Consider the following 10,556-nt stretch of genomic DNA (forward strand, 5'->3'; position numbering starts at 1 on the left):
GACCCTTCTAAAAGCTTCATTTGGAGATAATGAGGAGAAACACATTCATCATATATGCAAACTATTTGTAACAACTTCCTTTTAAATATTAAAAGCACCCCACCCACACTCCTAATCCTCAAACTTGTGAGGACAAACAGTACATCTTCCAGTGCTCAGGGCACCAAGCCTTGAAGAGGTTTGATTTGGTTACAGTGGGGGCTCAGGTAGCCAAGGGACCCGACCACTCTCTAGGGTACATTACCATTTAACACGGCCGTTCACGTCCAACACAAAGAATGACAAGCCCGCAGAGCAGGCACAACCTGGGATGGTCAGTTCCTTCGGAGACCTAATGTACTATGCAGGGCAGAGCGGAACACACTACACAGACAAAGCAGAGCCAGCCCTCAGAACTCCTGACAGTCTAAGGCTGAGTCACAAGGTTGGATTTGACCCCTCCTGGGAAGTGGGTACAGCCAGGCCCTACTGCTCATAATTACCCTAACAAAGCTCCATCCAACAGTGCACCACAGTCCAACCTCAGTAACGAATAGCTCCACTCCTGGCCCAAGGCCGGCCACTGCAGGGAACACAGAGATCAACAAATAGGGTGGCGGTCACCTGCTATCTTTGGATCAAATGGCTAAGAACAGTGTTTCTCAAAACATAATCCCTCATTCACTGCATTAGTATCACCTGGACTTACTAAAAATGGACAGAAGGCCCTGCATGCAGAAATTCTGATTCAATGATTCTGCGGTGGTACCTTGAAATCTGCATTTTAAATTTTTTTTTAATTTTATGTGACATTTACAGAGTTCCAAAGCTAAAACTAAGAGAAGGCTAGCTTCCATCTCTGTCCATGTTACCCTGTTATCTCCCTTATGCTACAGGTCTCATTTCATAACTTTTGGTTTATCCTTCCATTGTTTTTTTTTTTTAAATATGTATGTATAGCCACATATGCAGATACACTCATATATGCACATGAAGTCTGTATTTTTTACAGGCTCTGAACACATGTCAAAGTTTGGGATCCAGTTACTAGAATCAGACAAGATTTACCGAATGTGACCTTGGAAAAATTCCTTAGGTTCTTGAAGCCCTAGGTTCTTCCTCTATAAAATGGAGTTCTTACTCTATAAAATGGAGTTCTTATTATTTTGTAAAGCATATTATCATTCATATCATGTTATTAAACAAATTATGATTAAACAGATATTTGTATTTATTTATTTTGAGACAGAGTCTTACTCTGTCGCCCTCAATAGAGTGCTGTGGCATCACAGCTCATAGCAACCTCAAAACTCTTGGGCTTAAGCGATTCTCTTGCTTCAGTCTCCCAAGTAGCTGGGACTATAGGTCCCTGCCACAATGCCCAGCTATTTTTTGTTACAGTTGTCATTGTTGTTTAGCAGGCCTGGGCTGGGTTCAAACCCACCATTCTCGATGTTTGCGGCTGATGCCATAACCACTGTGCTATGGGTGCCGAGCCTAAACAAATATTTAATGATGAATACCCAGGAGCTGTTCTGGGCACTGGAGATATAGCAGTCTACAAAACAAAGTTCCTGTTCTGAGGGAACTTATATTCTAACGTAGCATGGGAGAGATAATTTTATATATAAGTAAATATATAAAGTAACAGCAGGTGGCATTCCACAGAAGAAAGACAAGCCTAAGAAAACAGCACAGTGGTAGACACAGGAAGGGTCTTGCTGATTTAGGTGACAGTCCAACAGAGATGTGAATGAAATGAGAAATGAGCCACAAGTACTAGGGCAGGAGAGAGCCAGGCAGAGGACACAGAAGTGCTAAGGCCCTGAGGTAGGTATGTGTTTTGTGTGTTGACAAAACAAGGAAGATTGTGTGACTGGTACCAAAAAGGAGTAAGGGTTTTGCATGTACCAGAGGAAGTCAAGGAAGTAGCCAGGGTCTGATCCGGTCAGGCGCTGCCAGCCATGGTAAGGACTTTGGAACTTATTCTACTTATGGTGTGATACCCCTGGAGGGTTTTGAGCAGACAGATGTGTTCAGATTTAGATTTTCAAAGGTTCATCCTCTCTCTTTTAATCTGTGTATATAAAAAACTGAAAATGGCACAAAGGTAAAAGGGTGATCAGTTAGAAGATCTACAGTAATTCAGAGAGACGATGGTGCCTTCATCAAGAGCAATAATAGTGGAGATGGAGAAAAAAGACTCAATTTTAGATTGGATCAGATGTAATATAAAAGAGAATGAAAGAAATCAAGACTGATTCTAAGTACTCTGGGAGGCCAAGGTGGGTGGATCACTTGAGCTCTGGAGTTTGAGACTAGCCTGAGCAAGAGCAAGACCTCATCTCTTGTAAAAACAGAAAAATAGAGGCAGGAGAATCGCTTGGCCCAAAAGTCTGAGGTTGCTGTGAGTTATGATGACATCATGGCACTCTACCCAAGTCGACAGCTTGAGATTCTGTCTCAAAAAAAAAAGAACAATACCAAGGTTTTGGCCTTATGCAAAAAAGTAAACAGAAATGCCACTTGCTGAGATGTGGGATACAGAGAAAGGCATGTTTAAGGGAAGTAGAATCAAGAACTGTGGTGGCTATACTACAGGACATCCAAATAAAGATGGTGAAAAGAGAGGAGGATTATACAACTTTGGAGTTTAGGAAGAAATCATTATCAGTGTTCTCCTCACTTCTATTTCCCAAGAGATGGACTATGTTGTCTCTAAGACACTTGCCAGCTCAGATATTATTTGGCCCTGTGTGATCTGGCTCCTGAAATTTCCTGAAGATAGTTTCCATTTAAGGGCACAATGTAGAGAAAGAGGTTAATGACTAGAAACAGCAATAATTATTGCAGCTAAAGTCTGGAAATAAAGTACTTTTGAAGCAGGAGGCAATAAATGGCCTCTTGTAGTCCAATATCCACCCTAGCACTCTAGTAAGCAAAGAGCATTTCTCCTTTTTGGTGGGTAAGCCAAAAGCTACCTACCATTTAAAAAACGTGTTTCTGAAAAGCAAAGGTATGAGAGAACTTTACTGTGACAAAGGGGAGGTAGTGAGAGTCTAAGAGAAATACGCACAAATGCCCCCACAGAGGATCAGAGTCAAGGACTCTGACAAGTCTAGTCATCAATATGGCCACAGCTACACTCATCCTTTTAAGAAGCATATGTCCTTAGCTGAGTTGGGTACCTCTCCTTCATGTGGCAATAATGGGCAGCATATGTCTCTACTATCATTTTATCTTGTATCACTATCTGTTCATATGTCTTTGTCTCTCAGTATGTGGTCTAGGAGCTCAGGCATCGTCTCTTATTCGTCTTTCCCTAGCTGAGAAAATGGCCCATGTAGGATACCTAAAACACAGTTGATGAAGCAATAGGAAATGATTTCCTCTGGGCAAAATATCAGGTCTTTTTACATTTTTTTTCTCTTCTATTTATTTTTAATTTTTACTTAAGAGCATTTAATGACAAGAAGTGGAGGTTTTCTTGAGACGTCTTAAGGAAACAGGATTCTCTCCTTAACCCCAAGGATGAGGACAGCTTACAGTGGAAGTGTGATTTTAAAGAGGCCCAGAGCTGCTAAAGGAAGAAGGGTGCACATTAACACAGAGATTTGAAGGGAAAGAAACCTACTAAAGTGGCCATGAAGAAATCTGTAAGGATGACTGCCTGGGTCACTGTGAACATACAATGCATAAAGGTGTCAGCCACCACCAAGATTCCATGAGGCCCATTATGGGCACCTATTTCAGTATATGATCTGATTAAGAGTTCCGAGCTACTTTTTTATGGTCTTTGATTCTAGACCCTAAAATTTAACAAGAAAGATTGAAAATTATTTTCGTAGTCCTTGGGGGCTGCTATCAAGCCAAGCACTTCACGGCAAAAGCAGAACATTTGTAGTTGAGAGTCAAGGTTTAGACTCTTAAGACCTTCATGTGTATTCCAGAGCACAGAGATGCCTGACTCTGCTTTCTGCACTAATCAATCCCAAAAGGACTATACAAGTTTTCATAGGATTTCATGGTAGTTTGGAATGATGCTCTCCTACCTAGAGCTAGGTAATTTGGTCACCTTGGGTATAAGGTATTCACCCACTTAGTTAATGAAGAAGTTAGTAACTATGTGAGTTACCTACAGGAATAAGAAGTGAAAGGTTGAGTGCTCAGTAAGTGGGAAAAGCATATAGTGTTAACTTACTCATGCCCAATAACCAGTGCTGTCTTTCATCTAGAAAACACAAATCACCTGAATAAGTTCAAGCTCCCGGCAAGTTGAGAAATTCCCATTGCTTTGCCCTCTAGACTGAAGACTTACTGGACATCGAAATACCAAAGCTGAGCACAATTAAAAGGAAAACTCAACCTCCAACTCTGCACACAGCACAAGAGCAGGCGGAACGTCCCTAAAATGACTGGGTCCCTGGGGATCCCCCAAGCAGCCTCGCGGACAGCGCGGTGTGGAGCCTGTGGTCATTTCTCTGCCCTTCATCATCCCAAACCTCACTCGGGCAGGATCCGACCAAAGCCCACGCAACCCGACACCTGTCCACTTCTCCAGCCTTGCTCCCCTGGCCCCTCGGCTCACCCCAGGCAGCCAGACAGTCGATCTGCAGAGGCAGCTTTTCTAGGATCGGTACTGGCTCGAAAGCGTCGTGCATGGCGGCGAGCAGAGAGTCGCCGCCGCCTCGCCCCAAGTGTGCCGGGCCGGGGCAGAGCCCAGAAAGAGACTGGGGAAAGAGCAGACCAGGACCCAACCGGGAACTCCAGCTACAGGCCCTTTATCAACACAGCCAGCAAGCCCGGACTTCCTGCTGGGTAAGCCCGCCCCTTCCGCAGCCGCGGCCCCGCCCCTTCCTCTCCAGCTCCCACAGCCTTGTCAAGGAGTTTACTGGTTGGTTCCCAGAACCCAGAAAGTTCCTCATGTTAGAAGTGTGTTAGGTGGTCAGCTTGGTGGTTAAGAATTCGGGCTTTGGAGTCAGTCACACCTGAGATGAACAGCTGTCGTTGAGGAAATGAGCTGTGCTGTTTAGGAAACAAATCTTTCCAGGTCTAACTTTTCTAATCTGCAAAATGATTTATTTTATTTTATTTTTGTTTTTGAGACAAAGTCTCACTTTGTCGCCCTCAGTAGAGTGCTGTGGCCCCACAGCTCACAGCAACCTCCAGCTCTTGGGCTTAGGCGATTCTCTTTCCTCAGCCTCCCGAGTAGCTGGGACCATAGGCGCCCGCCACAATGCTGGGCTATGCAAAATGATTTTAAAGTAAACATCCTAGTCTCGTAAGCGCTTGGCAACACCTGACATACTCTAGGAGTTCAATTGTTTTATCACAGTATTACCACTATACCCCAACTAGTTCAAGTACCTTTACACTTACTTTCAAAGATGTTCTAGCCAGTGGTTGTAAAAGTGTGGTCCCCAAACCAGCAGTATCATCATTATCCTGGGAACTTGTTAGAAATGCAAAGTTTGAGGCCTCACCCCAATTCTACTGAACCCGAAATTCTAGAAGGGAACCATAACCTATGTTTTAATAAACCGCAATATGAGTCCATATGCTTAGAAGCTTGAGAACCAACAATCTAAGCTAGGGTTTACCAACTGCAACACTACTGATCTTTACAGAATAATTCTTTGGGGGAGAGGGACTGCTCTGCAGAACAGGATATTTAACAGCACCCCTAACCTCCAACCATGAATGTCTTATTTTGCCAAACGTTCCCTGGGGCAAAGTCACCCTCTCTGTGAGAAGGACTGTTTGGGATCCATGCTTCTCAACTTTAATGTGGATATTTGAAAGCACATGTAGTAAGATGGAGTCATTCAGGCTAGGGCAAACATGACACACAGTTGGTCTGGCCGGTTTTGGTCTTAAGTGACCTTCATCTCCTGTCTCCCATTCTTATTGTTTTGTAAAATCTAGTTCCTACACTTAAGATGCCTTTTAGGAGATTAATTTTGAATTAGAATGCTGTAATAAGTCACTATTATGCTGATTATCATTTGGAATAGTGGTTGGCGTGTGGTCTTTGCTTTGAACTTTTATGTATAAAACTGTAATTTTGGAAATGATAGAACAGAACAGTCTTGGAGAAGCTACTCTCACTGTTCTCCAGAATCCCGCCTTCTGACAAAGTTTGATGGACCTATCCCCATCTCTGCATATTGGCTGATATTGGCTGACAGCCAGACCCAGTAACAAGTTGTTAAAATGCAAATTTTGATTTAATAAGACCGGAAGGGGGCCCTCAATTGAGCATTTCTAACAAATTCCCAAGTGTTGCTGATGTTACTGTTCTCTGGACCACATTTAGGCAGTAAGAGTTGATTCACTAACTCTTGGAAGTAAAATATATCTTTTAAAATTTATGATCACCTTCTATTAAATTCAACTCACCTACATTGTGTCTTACATCCTAATATTCCTTTTAGGAAGGTAAGTGGCTCTCTCCTCTTATAGGTCCTATTCTGAGATTACCTTAGTATTTCCCCCTGGAGACTTTATAAGACAACAAAGCTGAGTTTGAACTGCAAGAATAATCTGTATCTGGTAACTTCCTCCAAAAAGGACATCAGGTTAAGTCATAAAATTAAGCACTGGGGTTTAAAGCAAAAATGTAGAAAGAAAAGGGTGATATGAAGTCAAAAATCTGGTCCTGGTGGCTTTATTTGTAGATGTCAGTTTTTTCATCTGTAAACTAAACTAGGGATACTGTCCCATCTTTACCAAATGCTGTATCAAAAGTATATTTTCAAGGAGTCAGAAAAACAAAAATCACTAAACAAATCTTGTGATATGGCTGATTTTCACCATAGAAGTTGATTACCTTCCTAAAATTTAGAATTACCAGCTATTGTGCTGGAAGAAGGTTTAACACCTCCTAGTTCTAGAACCAAGACCAAAATAAACCAATATAAACTCTAAGGTAATAGGTCAGTATGAAACTATAATTTCTTTCTGAAACTCCTAAGAAATGACACATGATGTCCAAACTCAGCAGTCTAGGAAGCCATTTAACTAGAATTATCAAGTGCCAGGCTATAGAATTTGTACTACACATTCCTGCTTAACACAGTTTTTTTCCCTAGTCTCAAATAAACATCAAACCACCCTCATAAAATAACTGACCAACTATCCTCGTGCATCATAACTGTTACTCATCTCAGTTTAGTATGTAGGGGCAGCACAGGTCAATACCAGCAGCCCTTCTGCTGATGTCAGTTCTTCATATTGTTCCTCAGAGAAGAGCTGTAGTCAAGCTAGTTAAATGTTAATACTTTTACTACCCTGAGTTTGTGAATATTGCGGTCACACAGTCACAGATTTCAACAGAAAATATGACAATCTAGAATAAAACCCACGCAAATAAAATTTTCACAAGAGTGTCTGGAAGAAAGAAAGGTCTTTAGAGAAAATTTGAAAAAAAAAACAAGAAAAATACATTCATTTCATTAAAATTTTTTTATATTAAAAAGTGCCATGAACTTTTTACATACAACAAAAATCTTAGGGAAGGCAAAATTGAGTAAAATCAGTAAAACAGAAAGAGTGTTTCAAATGAATCCCATCACCTTGTGATGTTCCTTACAAACAAGTCTTTACACCAACACCAGATATTAGAACAGTCAATCCTAAAGAAAGAGCAGCAGTCCAGGGCCTCCACACTACTTAGAGTAACTGTTAAATTAAGCCAGCAGCACTGGTTTCCTTTGTAGAAACTCCTTCTTCTGAAGCATTACAGACTCTCTAGCAGGGTGCTCAATCACAGTAGAGCAATCACTGCATATAGTGCCACACCCAGTGAATGGCATGAAGGCAAACAAAACATTGCCTAGGACTCCCAATGCCACCCTTGGAGGCTTACAAAAACAGTAGTTAAAAGTGCACCACATTGCCAGCAATGGGATGTGTCACAATAGCAGATGTCAAAAGAGTTAAGCTAATATTACTCTTTAAAGTACATCTGAAATAGAAAAATCTTTAATATATGCCATCTGTAAACAAAATTGCACTTGATTTCACTTTTTAAAATGATTTGCATCACACTGTAACAGTTTCTCTTTTTTTCTTTTAATTATTAATAGAACCATGGCTCCTTAACTTGGAAGAGCCCTTTTTCCTCAGAACTACCTCTGCAAGATATAACCTTGACTTTCCAGGAAAATGAAAGGTAATTTACAATTTCCCCCATCACCTATGTAACTCCCTAAATAAATAAGATTTACAGGCAGTTGCTCCTGGAGATTACATATTATGGTGTTGATGACACAGTCCTTTAGAAGACGTTAAACATTTTAGTTTGACAGATTAAACAACTGAAACATTATAGAAATTTCAGGAACGACACACGTAAGTTGCATAAACATCCATGTCAGGGTTTGGGAGGGAAAGGGGCATCAATGTTGTAAATAAGAAGCTTGCAGATTTTTTTCATCCTATGAATTTGTTTTCAGTAAGATGTTCTCCTCATTCTGACGCCTCTCACCAGTTCCAATGCCCAAAGTTCAAGGAACAGATCAGGATGTCACTGCTTCCTTTAGTCCTATGGAGTGTAGAAGACTGACACAGAAGCTGATTTCTTCCCTGATACTAGCCATCTTCAACTGCAAATCTTCCCATTCTTTACTCCATTTTGGACCTTTCAAAGTGTGTGATCATTCGTTCCTGGGGGAGGGGGAGGAAAGATTTATTCTAAGTAGGTTAGTTTAAAATGGTGTACAATTCCAAATATCTTCTATAGAGACTATCCAAACACACATTTCCCACAAGTACTTGTTTATGTTGATTAGATGTTTAGACAAATGGTTCCTAAACATCTATAAAGATTTTGAAACATACAGTTGCACCATATACAAAATCAACATACAAAAGCCAGTTGCATTTCTATACACTAACATCTATCCAAAAAGGAAACTGAGGCTTGGTGCCTGTGGCTCAAGTGGCTAAGATGCCAGCCACATACACCTAAGGTGGTGGGTTCAAATCCAGCCTGGGCCCACCAAAAACAACAATGACAGCTGCAACCAAAAAACAATAGCCAGGCGTTGTGGCGGGTGACTGTGGTCCTAGCTACTTGGGAGGCTGAGGCAGGAGACTCGCTTGAGCCCAGGAGTTGGAGGTTGCTGTGAGCTGTGATGCCAAAGCACTCTACCCAGGGGACAGCTTGAGGTTCTGTCTCAAAAAATAATAATAATAATAATAAAATAAAATAAGCAAACAAACAAACAAAAAAAACCAAAAAGGAAACTGAGAAAACAAACCCATTTATAATAGCATCAAAAAGAATAAAATACACAGGAATAAACTAAAAACTATAAACACTGATGAACAAAATTAAAGAAGACAAATAGAAAGATAGCCTATGTTCATGGATTAGAAAACACAGTATCATTAAAATGTACATAGTACCCGAATCAATCTATAAATTTAATGCAATTCCTATCAAGATCTCAATGTAAATTTTTACAGAAATAGAAAAAAATCCTAAAATCCATATGAAAACACAAAGGATCCCAATAGCCTATAATACAATCTTGAGTAAAAAGAACAAAACTAGAATCACTTCCTGACTTCAAAATATATTACATGCTATGGCAGTTAAAACAGCACAGTGGCATAAAAACATGTAGACCAATGGAACAAAATGGCCCAGAAATAAACCTAAATATATATAGTCAACTGGTCTTTGAAAAAGAGTACCAAGACCACAAAATAAAGAAAGCATAGTGCTCTCAATAATGGTGTTGGAAAAGCTGGATATTTGCATGGAAAAAAATGAAACAAGACTCTACTTTCCAACATATATAAAAATCAACTCAAAATGGATTGAAGACTTAAAGATCAGATATGAAACTGCAAAACTCACAGAAGAAAACATGAGCTTCTTACATTGGACTTGGCAGTAATTTCTTGGACATGACAACAAAAGCATAAGCAACAAGAATAAGATAGACCAATAGGACTATAAGCTAATAAGCTTTCTGCACAGCAAAGGAAATAATCAACAGAATAAAAGGTAACCTACAGAACTGGAAAAAATATCTGCAAACCATGTATATCATGCATTGCTTAATGACAAGAAACATCCTAAGAAATGTGTCATTTCATCATTGTGAGAACATCATGGAAAATACTTAAATCTAGGTGGTACAGCCTTCTCCACACCTAGGCTATATACAAACCAGTAACAGCATGTTACTGTACTAAATACTATAGCAACTATACACAGTTGTATAGTATTACAACTCACAAATACAGTAAGTATTTGTGTATCTAAACATAGAAAAGGTACAGTAAAAATAGAGTATTAGAATCTTAAGGAACCACTACCACACATGTCACTACACATTATATAGAACATGAAATACGGTGTGTCACTCTATCTGGTAAGGGGTTAATATCTAAAATGTACAAGGAGGTCCTACAACTCAATAGCAAAATACAATTAGCCCTATTAGAAAATGGGCAAAGGACCTGAAATTTCCTTAAGAAATTAAAAATAGGCTCGGCGCCTGTGGCTCAAGCGGCTAAGGCACCAGCCACATACACCTAAGGTGGCGGGTTCGAATCCCCAG

The 10,556-nt window shown here is 40.3% G+C and overlaps 2 protein-coding genes across 3 annotated transcripts in view; both read right to left on the reverse strand.

Annotated features, from left to right (window-relative positions):
- The window catches only part of VPS39 (VPS39, HOPS complex subunit), a 46,771-nt gene extending 41,964 nt beyond the window's left edge, over positions 1–4,807 (reverse strand). For both annotated transcript variants that reach the window (XR_002773871.1, XM_003791750.3), the window contains exon 1: positions 4,568–4,807. Coding sequence is in view for 1 of the 2 variants with exons in the window: in XM_003791750.3 (XP_003791798.1) it covers positions 4,568–4,640 (73 nt within the window). In the remaining variant the exon portion in view is untranslated. The remainder of the gene's footprint in view (positions 1–4,567) is intronic.
- A 2,629-nt stretch (positions 4,808–7,436) lies between these two features.
- Positions 7,437–10,556, reverse strand: part of TMEM87A (transmembrane protein 87A) — a 57,159-nt gene continuing 54,039 nt past the window's right edge. The window contains exon 21 of the mRNA XM_023514257.1: positions 7,437–8,646. Coding sequence (XP_023370025.1) covers positions 8,605–8,646 — 42 coding nt within the window. The 3' untranslated portion in view covers positions 7,437–8,604. The remainder of the gene's footprint in view (positions 8,647–10,556) is intronic.

This window comes from Otolemur garnettii, unplaced genomic scaffold (genome assembly GCF_000181295.1).
Source record: "Otolemur garnettii isolate 467f Iridium unplaced genomic scaffold, OtoGar3 scaffold00050, whole genome shotgun sequence".
Taxonomy (NCBI): Eukaryota; Metazoa; Chordata; class Mammalia; order Primates; family Galagidae; genus Otolemur; species Otolemur garnettii.